Source organism: Hyperolius riggenbachi, chromosome 4, assembly GCF_040937935.1.
Source record: "Hyperolius riggenbachi isolate aHypRig1 chromosome 4, aHypRig1.pri, whole genome shotgun sequence".
In the NCBI taxonomy this organism is placed as follows: Eukaryota; Metazoa; Chordata; class Amphibia; order Anura; family Hyperoliidae; genus Hyperolius; species Hyperolius riggenbachi.
Window position 1 is genome coordinate 163,871,628 of NC_090649.1, and position 17,903 is coordinate 163,889,530.

The following is a 17,903-nucleotide window of genomic DNA, read 5'->3' on the forward strand; positions in this document are numbered from 1 at the left end:
CCACGCTGCTGACAAACAGCTTGTCAGAGCTGGCTGTGTTTATCTCTATAGTGTCAGTCTGCTGCTCTCCCCGCCTCCTGCAGAACTCCAGTCCCCGCCTGCATCCCTTCCCTCCCTGCTGATTGGAGGGAAGGGACGGGGGCAGGGACCGGAGCTATGCAGGAGGCGGGGAAGCAGCTGAGACTGACACTACAGATGTAAACACAGCCTCACAGCGCGGCTGTGATTTATGAGGGATTGCAGAGTGCAGGGGGACCTTAGGGGGGTTTGGGATAGCAACAGAGGCTGGGCTGTATAGGCAGATCCAGCCTCTGAATGCAGATAACATTCTTTAAACACACCTCGGGTTCTCTTTAAGTAGCTAGAGGTTCCCCTGACTGAAGGGAGATCTGGTCAGTTGAATGCCGAGAGCTGGGTGAGTAACCTCTCATTTACACTCTCATCAGGACTCTGCATAGGAAGGAGGGAGGCGCTCGGGGAAGGGAGTAAGGCCGCCTTTCCATCATCAGATGCCTGTAGGCATGAGCCTACAGAGCCTTATGGTAAATCTGGCCCTGCAAAACGATCATTTCCGATCATTGTAACAAATTGTTTATAAATGGTCATTCAGCAGATTGTATCCTTCGTGGCCACGTTTAGAAGCAGAGGCTCAGCAGGACATCTTGGTAATGGAAAACGAAATATATATGGCAGCCTCCGTATCGCTCTTTAGTTAGTTGTCCAAAGGGGACTAGTTTAGCACATTTGCAACTTCCAGATAAGGACTGCTATTCATTTGTTTTTGGGATTTTTTTTGTTTTGTTTGGCAAAGTTAGTTTGGCAAAGCTGTTAGGATCATGCAGCAGGATAGTTGAATTTGATTGGCTCGCCATGACTTCTGGCTAGGGGATAATTGAAAGTTTGTAAAAACAGATTACTAACAATGTTCATAAATACATTTATAAGGCCTAATCTCTGCGAACTAATGGGCTTTCATATGCTAGATTGGAATTCCAGTTTAACTTGTAAATTACATTGCGGTTAATACTCTGTTTTCAATAATAAAAAAATACATGTTTAAAATATGGTTATGCTCAGTGTTTGTTTAGCATACATTACTGTAAATGCTTGTGGGAAATTGAGCCTGAGCTAGATGAGATAATGTACAGTATACATCGAGTGTAATGTTGCAAAAGAGTGCCACCTAGTGGTTGTATTGTATAATTGTTTTCAACTTCCTGCAAAACTGTAACATTCCCATTACTAATGCACTAAATGCATTCCCATTAGTAATGCACTAAACAATGTGGTGTTGATTTTCAGAGGTTAATATTGACCTATTTTATAAATGAACAGCATAATTTTTTTATAGCGGAGTAAATAGACTTTTTTTTTCATTGGTGCCTTTTTAATCTCAAAGCAGCTTATGTGACTGATGCCTACTGTCACCCAAAAACCTGTTGATAATTGTACCAGGTAAGGCTGTAGACACACTATGTGCGCTTCCTGAGCGCTTTTCTAACCATCAGAGCTTTCTGAGCGGTTTAAAAAAACGCTACCATTGACTTGCATTAAAATTGCGGTAAAATTTGCATAGATTTTTCCACAATTTTCTGTGATTTAATGCATGTCAGCAAATTTTGAGGGGGCTAAGGGGGTGCAGAAGGCACTGAGAGCTCCGAGCAAGGCACACAGAGGCATCTCCTGCAGATGGGAACATGCCTCTGTGTCCATTTTTTAGATGAAGAAACCGCCTCTAGTACACTTTAAAGAACCAAGAGGGATATGGAGGCTGCCATATTTATTTTCCTTTAAACAATACCAGTTGCCTGGCAGCCCTGCTGATCTCTTTGGCTGCAGTAATGATTGAATCACACCACGGAAACAATCATGCAGCTAATCCAATCAAACTTCAGAAACATCTGATCTGCATGCTTGTTCAGGGTCTCTTGCTAACAGTATTAGAGATAGAGGCTCTGCAGAACAGCCAGGCAACTGGTGTTGTTTCAAAGGAGATAAATATGTCAGCCGCCATATCGCTCTCACTTCAAATGCGCTACAAGTAATGAGATTTCCTTGAAAAGGATAGATTTCACCCTGAAGTGATCATTACAGCTGGTAACTGGTGGGTTGGGGAAGTGAATGGTATCTTGTTTCTCATGTCAGTTCTTCCTGTTCTAGCTCCTGAGTCTGATCTTCTCCAGCTTGGGGTTTTGGGTGCTTCCATCCACAGTTGTGTGCTCCTTTGTTCCTGCTACAATATCCATATTATTAAATAAACCGATTTATCCGAGCGAGTGGGATTATACCAGTTGTGCAGGTGTGGGAAGACTCATCACAAAAATACTGTAAAGGGGACTGTACAAGTAATTGTTTTCCTGGCAGTTTCAATCACTGTGATTGAATGTCAGTGGTCTATTGACCCTTGCAAACCCAGTTTCAGAAATGTATTGATCAAACACATGATCAAGAGCAGCTGTACATTTTCATCATCTACGTGGGGAGGGGGATCGCCGAAAGTGTACAGTTGTTTGGTATCTAATGGTATCTAATAACCGGTGGGAGACCGGTTTGATCGATTCATGACCAGATTCCTGCTGAAATGTAATTAAAATTGAATAGTGCAAGTTATTAAATTGATTGCTGCTCCCCAGTCGATACGGTAGTAGCCCTCACATGGCTAGTTTGATAGTAAAATGTAACTCCAGCCTAAATATTCTGCTTGAGGCCCTGTTCACAGTGCTCGGTTGCATTGCAGCATGATTCTACATGTCAACTCACTGCCCATACAACTCTATGGGGCTGTTCACAGTGCCGCTTTGTAACTGATCGTGTTATTCTAACTCAATGCATGCTGGCTTTGTATTAAAGTCTATGTCCAGTCTCCATTGCACTCATCATAACGTGTGCGTTATGCAACTGACCACTGTGAGCCTAGTTATAACGTAGGATAGTCAGAAAGTTGCTAGTAGCCATGTCATATTTTATTCTGATGTTTGTTCCCTGTTAGGCCCTTCCTTCCCATTCCAAGAAACACGACAGAAAGTCACAGAAACACCAGAAATAAAATACTCTTATTGGTTGTTACCCCAATTCCTGTTCTGGTGACAACACAATTTTATTTTTATTTATTTTGTATTCCTACAGTATATGGTAGTGATGACATCTTCCGCAGGGCTTCACAGAGTATATTGTCTTGTCACTTAATTGTCCCTCAAAGGGGCTCACAATCTAATCCCTACTGTAGTCCTATGCCCATCACAGACTAAGGCCAATTTTGGGGTAAGACAGTTAACTTATCTGTATATTTTTGTGATATAGCGGTAACCAGAATTCCCAGAAGAAACCCGCTCAAACACTGGTAGGACATACACACTCAATGTAGAAACACGGGAAACTTGGTTTGTGAGCATAATTCGTTCTGCAAACATGCTTGTAATCCAAAGCATTCTTATATCAAAGCAAGTTTTCCCATAATGATTAATGGACACTCAGATGATTCGTTCCACAATCTAAAAAACATTTATAGAAAAAATATTTAATGCAAAGGACTTTACTGTATAAAGTATAAAAAAAAAAAAAAAAAAAAGACTGACAGAATCATTGCTATCTATTGGCTTCTCCAACCCGTTTTTGTTGTTTGGCTTTAACAAAGAATTTATCCAGTGACAGTACTACTTTTGAGGATCTCACAAAAATGTGACATTATGCAGTCCCTATACTCCGATAAAAGGACAACTGAAGTAAGAGGTATATGGAGGCTGACATATTTATTTCCTCTTAAAGGAATACTGTAGGGGGGTAGGGGGAAAATGAGTTGAACTTACCCGGGGCTTCTAATGGTCCCCTGTAAACATTCTGTGCCCCTACAGCCACTCACCGATGCTCTGGCCCCGCCTCCAGTTCACTTCTGGAATTTCAGACTTTAAAGTCTGAAAACCCCTGCGCCTGCGTTGCCGTGTCCTCGCTCCCGCTGACATCACCAGGAGCGTACTGTGCAGGCACAGAACATACTGGGTCTGTGCAGTATGCTCCTGGTGACATCAGCGGGAGCGAGGACACGGCAACGCAGGCGCAGTGGTTTTCAGACTTTAAAGTCTGAAATTCCAGAAGTGAACTGGAGGCGGGGCCAGAGCATCGGTGAGTGGCTGTAGGGGCACAGGATGTCTGTGGGGGACCATTAGAAGCCCCGGGTAACTTCAACTCATTTTCCCCCTACCCCCCTACAGTATTCCTTTAAACGCATAAAAACGCATAGAAACACAGATGGCGTGCGTTTGTAAGCCTTGCGTTCGGAACGCACGGCCATCCGCGTTTCATGATGTGAACAGGGCCTTAGTCTGTGCTGTGCAAGTAAAAAACATAACACTTTTGTTACCCAAACAAAACAACAGAACTCCCAGATGTCTTTAAAATTACCCTAGAAATGGTTGCATACGCCAAATAACCTTCTGAAATCTGTGATTCCACCCTAATGGAGGCAGCTGTACTGTTTGTCGTTTGGGAAAGAAGCCATCCTTAAAGAGGAATTGTTGTGATAATCTTAAAATTGAAAACACATACAAATAGCAAGTACATTTTTCCCAGACAAAAATGAGCCATAAATTACTTTTCTCCTATGTTGCTGTAACTTATAGTAGGTAGTAGAAATCTGACATTACTGACAGATTTTGGACTAGCCCATCTTTTCATAGGGGGGTTCTCAGGGTTTTCTTTATTTTTTAAAGCACTTAGTGAATGGCAGTTGCTCTATCCAAATGCCAAAATAGTGTGCAGCGAGCAGGGAGGCTGGCCAGCACCTTTGTATTAATAATTTTCAGGGAATGTCTTTATAAAGAATAAAGGCCATGCTGAGAATAATAAGAGATGGACTAGCCCGAAACCTGTGTGTAATGTCAGCTTTCTACTACCTACTGTAAGTGACAGCAGCATAGGAGAAAAGTCATTTATGGCTCATTTTACTCTGGGAGAAATGTACTTCTTATTTATATGTGTTTTATATTTTCAGATTTACGTGACAGTTCCTCTTTAAGTACAATCCAGGGTCAAAGGGAGAAAAACTATGGGCTCATTTGTGATGATGTGACACTTTTATATGTACTGCGCTTGAATATCAAGACGTTGCTTGCTTATCAAGTCCATTTCATACACATTTCTGCTTCTCTTGCTAAGCGCTCTCAAACCAAGTTACTTACAATCCAAGGTATTACTGTAGTGTCTTTGCCCAGATTCAAACCAAGGGCCCAGCGCTGCAAGGCTAGAGTGCTGTCCACTAGGCCACCTCATCTCCACAGATCTATCAGCCTTTTCCAGCATCTTTTCCATTATTTCAAAGGTATCATTTCTGCATGAAAAATAAGAGGCAATAATTATGCTCGGAATACAGACATTTGAGCGGCTGCTCAGTTGACATTTGATTAATTATTTTTCCTTATATTATAATTTTTATGCCAAATCAGACTTTCCGAGGCAAGTGAGAATTTCTCAGATAGAACTTATCATGTTGTAAATAACTTTGAAGCACCCTAACAGCATAGGATCTGTGTTAGTATAACAATCTCTGTGCCAGACTCTGAGGTACATAAGGTTTTCTTTTATAAAAGGACCAATATATAGGGTGAGAGTCTGAAGAAGAAATGATACTGAAAGCTTACACTTGTAAACTTTTAAATGTGTCAATAAATAGTACCATCCTTATTCAAACCTTTCTGCTGTAACTGCTGATACTCTCCTTCATGCACCTTGCCTTGTTGATCAGACCAGATGCTTATAGTTCCAGCTTGCACTCAAACTTACCTTGGGCTCCCTCCAGCTCCATGAGGTCTGTGAGCTTCCTCGCCATCCTCACCGGCTGTTCCGTTCTCCCAGGATCGCCTCTGGTATCTGCCACTGTTGCAGTGTCCTGCCTGCGGCTGCGTGCACCCCTATCGCACTTCTGCAACTGGGATCGTTCTGTACCTGTGAAGTAGTACCAGGGCCGGACCGAAGCAGAGGCGAGAGAGGCTCCAGCCTCATGGCGCAGTGTAGGAGGGGACGCACAACTCACTCAGCTATCATTCCCTTATTGTGTTTGAAGCAGGGAGAAATAAGAAAAGTGGATACATGGCAGTGACTGCAAGCCAGATAACTACAGATTAAGGTGTTGGGGGTCCTGGGGCACCTCTTAGTCTAATTGCAATCAGTGCGTGACGGCTGCAGTGGGAGGGATGGAGGGGCGCACTTTGATGTCTTAGCCTTGGGTGCTGGACGACCTTGTCCCGGCTCTGAGTAGTACTGTGCAGGCGCAGAACACTTCTGGCCATGGGGTGCGCAAGTTCAGAGCACCATGACTGGCCTCGACTTTGGCAGATTATGGAGGCCAGGGAGGGGTACAATGGAGCCCATGGTCCTCATGGAGCTGGAGGAAGCCCAAGCTAAGTATAAATTGGCCCTAACCATTCATCTCAGGACACTTTAAAGGACCACTATTGCAAAAATACATGTAAACACAAACAAATAAGAAATACGAGACATAAATACAAGACTTAAATTACTTTTCTCCTATGTTGCTGTCACTTACAGTAGGCATAAGAAATCGGACAGAACTGTAAGGTTTTGGGCTAGTTCACCTCTTCATGGTGGATTCTCAGCATGGCTTTTATTCTTTATAAAGCCACTCCTACTGCAAACTTTTTCACCAGTTGAACCGGGGCAACTGCCATTTACTATGTGCATTTGAAAATGAAGAGAACCCTCATAACATCCCCCCCCATGATAAGATGGGCTAGTTCAAAACCTGTCAGATTTTTACTACCTACCATAAGTGATAGCCACATAGGAGAAAAGTAATTTATGGCTCGATTACAGAAAGAAACACACTTCTTATTTGTATGTCTTTACATGTATTTTACAGTTTAATAATTTTTGCGATAATGGTCCTTTAAGTTAGATGATCACTTGCAGTGGACGAAGGGATACCTTGCATTCGAATTGCACAATAAAATCGTCATCTTATCGAATCCATCCCTGAACTGAATGAACAGATTGTATCATGTATGGTCAGCTACAGTGTTTTCCTGACAGATTCTGTAGATAAAGCAGGTGATTAACAGCGACCAAAACATACTGAAAACTAAGCCTGCTTTTGAATATTCACTAAAGGAACGAGTCTGATTTCTGAATAAGACAGAAGCCATTATTGGAATGTCTTTTCATTTTCGTTTTTCAGCGAGAGCTTTTACAAAGTGAGCATTGATTTCTGCAGCCTCCTAGCCTTCTCAATCCATTATTTTTGATTTTCCTATGAAATATATATATCCTATCTAGTGACATCTGACAAACATCATATGGAAGTCATTTTATCTCCCAATAATGTGTTTGTCAAAAAGTATCAGTCACTAATGGATTTCACTTCCTCGCAGTCCATTCCAACCATGTTAATGTCATCGACATAACTCTTTTAGCCATATCCTTATTTATTTATTTTTACCCGTGTCCCCGCCCCCTATGTAATTTCATTCTAGCTGTCGCTTCCTATCTGTTTGTCCAGAGCACAAATGCTGCATACAAATCTGGCTAATGGTTAATGATGAATTATGAGAAGGCAGCCAGATTCGAGCCTTTATTTCGTCCTCAGCATTTCAACAAATTGATTTCTGTCTTTGCAAAAAGTGATGGGAAATCCAGGTCTCCAGATCTTTTCTGTAGGATCTTAACCCTTAAAGGGGCAATTATTCCAACTACTTCCAGCTTTTTTGCAGGGGAAGGGGGAGAATCAGCTCTATGAGTATTACAAGCTATTGGAACAGGCTTCACCCACATTCACCCACATGCTTCTGTGGCATATGGGCTTTGCTCTATATCATTGTCTGCCCCCCCCCCAAAAAAAAACAGCTAGTGTGAAAGGGAATCTTAACTGAGAGGTATATGGCTGTTTCCTTTTAAACAATACCAGTTGCCTGGCAGTCCAGCTGGTCTCTTTTGCTGCAGTAGTGGCCGAATCACACACCTGAAACAAGCATGCAGCTAATCCAGTCTGACTTCAGTCAGAGCACCTGATCTGCATGCTTGTTCAGGGGCTGTGGCTGAAAGTATTAGAGACACCGGATCAGCAGGAGAGTCAGGCAATGGTATTATTTTAAAAGGAAAAATCCATATCCTTCTCAGTTTAGGTTCCCTTTAAAAGATACCTGACCTGTCTTTGAATTATTTAAACTTAGCACAGAGGCATGATCTGTCCGCTGCCACTTACCTATGTGCACTGTCCGTTGATCTATGCACTCCTCCTTGTCCCCGCTACTGGACAGAAAGGTTTGACTCTCCGAGAAAGTCAAACATTTAAACAGGAAGGGGAGGGCTTCTAGCATCTGTATGTCCCACTAAAGCCCCTTTTCCACCCCTTTCACATGTTATTTACATCCTCTCTCCGCCCCACTAAACTTGCGCCCATGTGTCCGGCAAAGGGTAGGTGGCCGAACGGGACACCTGAGGGACTTCAGATGATATAAGTGCACCCAGCATGTCCCACAGATAATAGAAGTACATCCAGCATGTCCCACTGTTTAGCTGCTCCATAGAACAGAGAACAGCTGCTCCATAGAACAGAGCTGACCAGAAGTTGGGGCACTCTGCATTATTTCAAGAACACTGCAGGTATAGGAGTCAGAAAGTGAATTGCTCTATTCTGACCATATGAATTTGTCAAAACAAAACATATGTAAAAGAATAAGAAATTGTACCACATGTCTTTAGGCAATCTCCATGTGAGAGCTGCAGCTCAAAGACGACTCATACTATAGCCATTGCTTCTGTAATCTGACATGTACTTGAGGAAAAATATCAACTCCTCCTCCATTTTATGACCCTCCTGCATTCCTCTTACTCCTCCTATTTATGATACTTCTACTTTTCCTTCCAATCCCCTTCCTCCATTCCTCTTGCTCCTCCTATCGCTTTTGTTTTTGCTTCTCTTTATGCTCCTCCTACTGCTGAACACAGAACAAGTATGATAGTCCACTGATCCTCTGACTTTTTTTCTCCAAGCATGTTAGTACTTCTGGATCTTATTAGAGAGCCTAGAGTGCTTTGCATGTGGAATCTCACAAATGAATCCTGTATTAAATGTTTGAAAAATAAGGTTTTACATACTGTATATTTTGAAAAAAAAATACAAGACATCATTGCATAATTTTGTAAATATGAGAATATATAAAACTGACCAGAAGACCTATAATCCACTGGTTTAGGCTAGGTTCACAGTAGGAAGTTGCAGTAAAGCATTAAAGCAGGAGGGCAACAGAATGTAAAAGTCAGACTGCACGTTATCCAACCATTGCATTGCAAACAGTGAAACATACAGTCAATGAAGAGTATGCTTTACTGTTAACGCTGCGTGTTTACACCTGCCGCACTACACTAAGAACATCGCATAGGTGGTGCATTGCAGTGTGGAAAGCTGTGTTACAAACCATCTGTTACACCTCACCTCAACACACCACTGTGAACAAAGCCTAAAGGTTTGCTACCCAAAATGATTCCTTTATAAGATGTAATTACCTGTTTAATATTTACTAATGCATCTGTATATGTCCTCTTTCTTTCAGACCAGCTACTATTGATAGACCAAGTAAAGCGGGTGAAGGAAATCGAAGCTATTGAAAGCGACTCCTTTTTGCCACAAGCTTTTAGGTCAAGTCGAGACAATAAAGTTGTAAGTTTTTTCATGTTTTATAGTGTGTTCTAATAATCTCAAACCAGTGATTTAGCTTGAAAAAAAAATGGACTAGCCAGAAGCTCACCACTCTATTTTTTTTGTTTGTTTGTTTTATTTGATACATTTATCTAGCACACATGCATTTTTCTGCAACATTTCAATATTAAAGGACAACTATCAAAGTTAACTAAAATTCTAAATGCCACATATATTTCCAGTAATTGCTAGCAAATAGCAATACAAAGGCTTTTTCATCTTTTCATGCCTGATCCTGTATCTCTCTCTCTCTCTCTCTCTCTCTCTCTCTCTCTCTCTCTCTCTCTCTCTCGCGCTCTCTGCCACACAGTGTAAAGGAAAAACTGTTTACAGGCAGGTTGTAAAGTAAACATGTTACAGGCATGCTACAGTGCAGCTCTGCCTCCCCCTTCCCCTGATGCTGACACATTTGTTACATTCAGCTGGTATAAACAAAGCTATCGTTTCACACAGGCTGTGCTAAGAAACCTCTGAAAAGCATTTTATTGTTGCTGGCTAAAAGCTCTATAGGTATGTGGGGTTTACAGAAAAACAGTTTCTTTGATAGTTGTTCTGTAAGAAAACTGGAGCAAAAGCTGCCAAGAACAAACCAATCAAGTTTTCTCTGTTGGCGAAAGCAACAACTCTGATTGGTTGTTTTGGACAACTGCTCTGCTTTCAGTCATGGAGAAAAGGTAAAAAACAGGAATAGCAATAAAAGTTTTTTTTTTCGTCCTATAGTGAGAATAGGTTAAAACTTCTACCTGGTTCTTATGTCTATGTAGGATCCTGCTGAAATATTTCATACACTATCTTTCCACTCATGGTGGGTGCCAATAAAGGCAGAATGTGATAGGAAGTCACCTCAGTGAGAACACAGACAGAAAATCAGCAGTGAAGAAAAATCCAAAATGCTCCAGTAAGCCAGGCCTTGGTTTATGCTGCACTGCTCAGATAGTCCATTCTCTAGTATATTGATTTTTGGTAATGTTCTTAGTTTCTCTGTCAGTACATGATCCAGTCACTTCATACTTCCTTATCATCAAAATGCTCACCTGAGCTTATGAGTTGATGCCCCATATCGTTGTCAATGAAACAGATCAAAATCTAGTTGAAATCTCTTAAAGGCACCTTTTATTACACAAAGTATTAATCAAGTGGGCCTTTATCTGAATGCATCACCTTAAGTTTATTGTTAAAGCACACCTGAATTGGGATAAAAGAAGTGAAAATCTTCCAACCCCCCCCCCCCGAAGTCTAGTCCTCGGCGTCCACCTCGTGCTTTTGGTTGTGTGGCTGCTCCCATAGAAAGATCTACGCCTGGAGCTCTAGTGGCAGCTACTGCTCCTCAATCCTGCTCCCGCTGACTGTAGCGTTCAGTGCATTCGCATTACAATACTTGAGAACCGTGCAAGTGATGCACACTTCCAGTGAGGAGAGTGCAATTGAGGGTACGCGCAGATGGGACCTTACATGTGCAGTAGCTGTGACTAGAGCTCCAGTCTTAGATCTTTCTGAGGAGACAGCGACATATAGGATGGGACCGAGGTACTTTACAGCCTAAGGACCCTTTTCCACTGGCCGTGTTTGCAATTGCATTTTCTGATTGCTGTAATTTTCAGCGTTTTGCATTAATATGTCAATCACAATGCCCCTTTTCCACTGCTGCACTTCATTTTCTAGCCAATCAAAACTGCACTGCATACTCCATTTTCTGTGCGATTGTGATTGACTTGTATTAAGTTTTTCAATACTCTCCATCGTTCAGTGTTAAAAAACACACCCGGTTTTATGGTGAAAGCCGCAATCAGTATCGTAGCGTGTTTGCGATGCTGATCACGATTTTTCGGTAGAAAAGCACCCCGAGAGGCACTCAAAGGAGTGAAGACTAGTAAAACATTAAAAAGAGGACATGACCTGCCTCTAAATGATGCAAGAGTTACAGGGATGAGAAATATAAGGATTTTTTTTAATGACATGTTTTGTCAGACCTCTGGCTTCTTCAGGTTATATAAGTATCTAGAAATCTAATTATATACATAAAAATAGCAAGTATAACTTCGACTAAATATATCATGAGAACACCGCTGAAAATTTTGCAAAAATTGACACGTAAAAATGATATGAAATATAGAGTAATATTTGCATTCAGTATTAAACAATACAAAAAGACAGTCATAGATGACTGAGGTATACTATCTGCATATTTTCTATGTACGTATGTATGTGCTGGAATGTGCAGATCACTGTCGGTTAGCTGCATCATTTTTTATATTCTATGGTGAAGACCTTGAATAGCTAAAAATAAACTGTGTGTTTTGCATGTGAACATTAAAAGTGAAACTAGATTTCAAACTTAAAAGTTCACCCTCTGATTGTTCATGGTCAGTAAAAGTGAATAGGCAGCTATGTCATTATATTTTTACTACTGTACATCATCATATGTGGTGCAGCCTTTTCAGAGAAATACTCTTTGAAAAGGTGTCATGTGACAGGATCCATTCACAAAAGCATGCAGCTGCAAGGAGGGTGGTTGTTAAATGGGGTTGATTCATAAAGCATTACCCCATTCGGTAATGCAGAAAACAGATGACTTTACTAAGCATTTAGGAAAATGTTAATTCATAAAGGCTGTTACCGCACAAAAAGCTGAAATTCCTGAGCAGTGAGGTAAATTACAGACTTGTGCTGTAAATACCTCAACACATGTTAGTAGATGTCAATTCATAAAGTCTACAACATGCGGTAAACCCACAAAAAAATACCGTCTGCTTTGAAATGGTGAAAAGAATGCAGAGTCTGTGTGAGGAGACTGTGCTGGGAGCCGTGACTCACAAGCAGAAGCAGACAGACAGCTAGGATTGACAGGAGCAGGGAGCCAATAGAAACAGCCCCTCTTCTCCTGCATGTCTGACTGATGGAATCTGATAGGACCCGCAGCCTTCTCAGGCGGGACAAGCTTTTAAACCCACCCCCCAGGCAGTAGCAGAACGATCGGAACAAAACAGGCTTCCCCTAAATATCTTCAGATGTTTATCCTCTTGGGTTGCCTTTTGAAGATGTGTAGGAACTAGTGGGGAAAATCACTTAAGCCTGGCATGTGTAAAGTTTCTTGAAGTTCTTCTAAGCTGTGGCAATTAAACTGAATGTTAAGAAACACTAATAGACAGGTTCAGAGCAGATTCAGAGCAAGCAGAGGGCAGTATAACAAAACATGTACATCTAAAGGTATGTTGGGATGCCTCGCAATGCCCTCATTGCACGGAACAGCTTGTAACAACACAGAGACACACCACACTGCTCTGCTGTTACAGCAAAGGTTTTTGTCAATGAGCTTTGGTAATTTACCAAACTTCTACCGCACCTGTAAAAAAATTTTATGAATTGGCACACAAGAGTCTAAAGCGCCGAATGCTGTATTTTCCCAACTAGACTTTTTTTCCCGCACAGACTTTTATGAATCAACCCCATTGTGTGTAATGCACAGATGTATATGAATTGTAAATGGATACTCTTACTTAGCCTGATACCATTGGTCAAACCAGAATGGGCCGCTGGTTATATTGCTGGATTATTTTACATAGATTGCTGGACTTTAAAAAGATTGTTGGACTTTCCAGAATTTTGGACTTTTAAAAATTCAGCAGAGGCAATGTAATTTCACAGACTATTTTTTCTATTTTTCCCTTTTAATTTGTTATCCAATCTTTTTTCAATTGTTAGATCTTTTTGACTATTTTGATAATCATTTTTATGCATGATTCCATTATTAAATAAATGGTTAGTCCATTTAGTTCTGAATAACCCAGTCATACCGGCAGCAGGGTGAGTGGGCTGCAGCGGCGGGAGAGTGGCGCGTGCAGCATGGAAATTGAAATTTATGTCCTGGCAGGGATAACAGGTCCCAAACAGGGCATAGATTTCAATTAGCCTGGTCCAGAAGCAGTTAAGTCTCCTTCCTCTCTGAAGGTGTGATGGCAGTATACCAAATATCTTGTGACAAGATTGCAAAAGGAGCTGTGGGAAAGGCTTGTTTAGTTTATAGGGAAAAAGGTATTTGGCTTGAGGAATTAACTTTTGTCACTGTACCAATTCAGTATTTTGTACTAGTGTCTATACAGTATTTGTTGTATACCCTTGTCTGCATCATTATGCATCCCATGTTTGTTTCTTACTTTGTACCTCACCACAGAATATGTTGGTGCTTTATAAATAATACATTTATATACAGTATCTCAGACAATCTGCATTAAAACTTAGAGACACTGAAGCGGAAAAAAATGATGATATGATTTGTATGTGTAGTACAGCTAAGAAATAAAACATTAGGAGCAGAGACATAAGTCTAATAATGTTTCCAGTACATGAATAGTTAAGTAACGCCAGTTGTTATCTGTGCAAAAGAGCTATTGAGCTCCACAACTTTAAAAGTTGCAGAGAGCTCTGTCTTCTGAAGCTTGTTATCTCAAGTATCTGGCTCTGCATTGTTTTTGTTTCTGCAGAGGATAATTCAAAAGTTCATTAGTCTGTTCTGTGAAATAATTTAGAATGCTGAGTACCGTAGTGTGTAAACTGCAAATATTAGAGAATGATGCAATGTTATAAGAAAAAAACTATATAACTGAAAATAAAAATATGAGAATATTTTCTTTGCTACTAATGTTTTAGTAATTATCCGTACTACACAACCAATTCATTATATCATAATTTTTTTTCGCTTCAGTGTCTCTTTAAGCCTGAATACGGAGGTTGCCATATTTATTTCCATTTCAAACCATGCGTATTGGCAAATTCGCATATAAAACCCAAGTATGTGGTAGAAATTCACCCTTAAGTCTCTCCCATGCTTGTCTGATGTATGGGAGTCACATGCTACTGAAGCTAAACATATCAGCAGAACATTGTTGAAATAGAAATATGGCGGCCTTCGTATCTCTCTCACTTTAGAGTCACTTATTCTAAAAAGTACAGACAGACATGCAAAACACAAAAACAATTGATAAATGATGCAAATTTATTTTGAAAGATAGTAGAAATTGGAAGCTGAGCTAGGGCTTTAATTGATAGATATGTACCACCATCGTATGTTTAAATTATTTTATAGAAGGGCTCTTTTCCACTAGCAGCATTTTGCAGTGTGATTCCGATCACTATCGGATCGCTAAACGGTAGGTACTTAACCAGTGGAAACCACACGGGGGTGTTGCCATTGGTGCAATGCGATTTTCCCCAATCACAGTTGTTGTGCCTACTGCAATTTCCATGCCCATGAGCTCCTATCCTGTGCTCCAAAGTACAGAAGCCCAGGAAAATCGCATAGCCATTGCACTGCTGTGCTTTTTATTTTCCCCATGATTCTGCAATTCAAAATATTTTCCATCCCAGTTTTTTCTTTCCCATTGGAAATCACAAACACACCGCAATCACGCCACACACCAAACAAATTGGATGAAAAGTGTGGTGGAATCACATAGTGGAAAATAGGACAAACACAATTGCGATTGTATTTCTCAGTGTAAAATAGCTTTAATTCATTGCTTGTCAGCAATCTATGGATGTATAACTCTTCCATTTAAGCAGAGATCAGCATACATTAAGAATTACTCATCCTTTCAAAATTCCTTTTTTAATGTTTAACCTTATAAATCAAATACTAATCACGCCTCAAACGGACTATAAATATATCCATAGAGCACTGCCTGTATACTGGCAACCTGTGCAATAATTCCACCTGTAACACATGATTTCATTAAGGAGAATACGCTAAGCAGAGCTCCCCCAATCTGGTCTCTCCCCCTTGCCTGCTATTCCCGCTCACTGTGTAATGGTGCCTTGCCGCTTTAAGGAAAAATAAGTGTATGCTGGAAATATATTTCACTTTATACAAATGTCTGAGATGGAGATGCCACCATAAACTTGCACTTCACATAAAAAAATGAATAACGCAGCTGAGATTTGTTGTAAAAGTAAATATATGGTACTCGGAGAGAAAAACAATTGCGGTGATATATTTTGAATCTAAAATTCTTTGCTCAAATTATACTTATTGGTAATGTAAAGACAAGCTTGCAGCATAATTTGACTATAAATGTTTTCTGCTGTGTAAGACCTCTCAGTCTGAGCTTTAGGAAGAGTTACTTATGACAGTTATTAATCTACTCCATTAGCCAGTAATGGTTATCATTACATCACCACATGGAGCTCCAGTGGTGAGGTAGCTGTGCTTACATTTCTGTCCACCTCCTTGTACAGTGTGGATAATGTGACATAGTAAGTCAGATTGCCCCCAAGACCAGTAGGCATAATATACAGGAATAAATCATGCTACTGGGACCCAAGAGGTAAAATCTTACTGATAGCTGTACCTGCCCCTTACCAGCTACCAGAAGGCACTTAGTCTTAGTAGTGTTTGGTGTCAACTGGAGGATTTTAAAGCTCCCGGCGTTGTCTCTTGTTCGCACACTGCAAGGCATGATGGGAGATGTAGTTCATGGATGCGAGTACAGAGCTATACCTGCATCCACGACTACATCTCCCTGCATGCATTGCGGCGTGAGACAAACCGCAGGGAGCTGCAAAATTCTCCAAATGCTGCCAGTCAGGTGGAGTAGATGGCAAATGCCATGTGGCCTAGGGGCCAGAGGATCAGCACCCCATAGATAAGTAATAATGCTCCTGCAACTGCACACAACGTTATAAACCTGCCTTATGGGAGGTTCATTTTTAAAAATAACAAACGCAAAACAGTGCTCAAGTCTCTTTATTGGGCTGGTTTATTCATGCTCTAAGAAACAATTGTAGTATGCTGCTTACTTTACCTGCACCATCCATGGTTTTCTTCAAAGATTAAATTTAGTCTAAATGTCACATGCTATCTTCTAATATAAAGTTAAAGACCTGCCAGGTCTTTTTCTCCTGATTCACTCTTAGAGCCCTGTGTCCCCTTAGCTACTGGCACATAGCACCTCCCTCTTGCAAAAAAAAATGCCATGGCACTTCATTTTGGTGATAGACAAATTTCCAAGCACCACAGCCCTTTTCTTCAAGGGGGCAGAGTTACGCAGTTGTCGGACACGGGGCTTCGAGAGTGATTCAGAGAAAAAAGACCCGGCAGGTACCATATTATTTTATATTTAAAGAGGATCCATAGAATGTGACATTAAGACCCGGTTCACATTAGCGTTAAAAAGCAGACCGGAAGCATAATGGATACTGTACAAACGGAACGGATGCAAACAGATCCAGTGTTAACCAATGGATCCGTTCCATACGTTACGTATAAACAGAAAGTCACGTCAGACACTAGAGGGAGAAACGTCTGCGCTGGAGCGCACGGAAGGTATGTATCTGCCGCTGCCTGCGCCTGCATACACTCTTTATTCAATGCTGGAGGGGAGCGCAGAGGGGAGAGCCCGAGGTGAGGGAGGGAGGGACCTTCCCCCCTCCCCACCAACTTGCCACCAAGCTCTCCCCTCATGCTGCGACCCCTCCAGCCCCCCCAAAAAACGGCCCTGAGTGGGCCCCAGGGGGGAGGGGGGCCCGCTCAGAATTTCTGTAGGGGAGCCCGGCGATTCCTAGTTACGCCCCTGTCAGCAAGTCTTCTCTTTAGTAATGATATCCCAGCAATCACACTTTATTCCACACTTAAAGTTGACCTGTGACTTGTTAAAACTGCAAAAACTCATACTTGCCTCAGGCGGGGGAAGCCTCTGGATCCTACAGAGGTTTCCATTATCCTCATACATCAGCCGGTTGCACTGCTGGGACCCTCGAGGAATGGCCTTCCTGTGCACTTGCACTAGCACCGTCCCGCTTGGGCTGAGCCCAGTTTGGTCCGTGCTCCTGGGAAGGAAGCTCCTACCTGTGCAGTAGCACAGACATGATCCAGCCCGGCATTTTCCTAAGAAAGACGTACAGGACAGTACTAGTGCACCTGTGCAAGCTGCCTACAAGCATTGACAAGCTCTTTTTGGGGGGACCCAGTGCTGTTCTTGGAGAGAGGCTTGCCTGTGTATGGCCCTTGTGACCTGTGGAACCTTCACACAAACGCATGGAAAAAGTGAAAAACTCCCGTGTTACCTAATTGCTAACTGATGGTTGTTCTTTCAGACTCCGTTACGTTTCCTCATCCAAAGCCCTGAAGCTGATATAGCTGATTATAGAATAAATACAACTTTATAGATTGGAAATAGTTGATTTGTGTAATGGAGTCCCAGCA

At 41.5% G+C, this 17,903-nt stretch overlaps 1 protein-coding gene across 1 annotated transcript in view; it reads left to right on the top strand.

The window, feature by feature from the left end:
- RSRC1 (arginine and serine rich coiled-coil 1) overlaps positions 1–17,903 on the top strand; it is a 370,688-nt gene that overhangs the window by 343,794 nt on the left and 8,991 nt on the right. Inside the window, exon 8 of the mRNA XM_068279276.1 lies at positions 9,561–9,667. Coding sequence (XP_068135377.1) covers positions 9,561–9,667 — 107 coding nt within the window. The remainder of the gene's footprint in view (positions 1–9,560; positions 9,668–17,903) is intronic.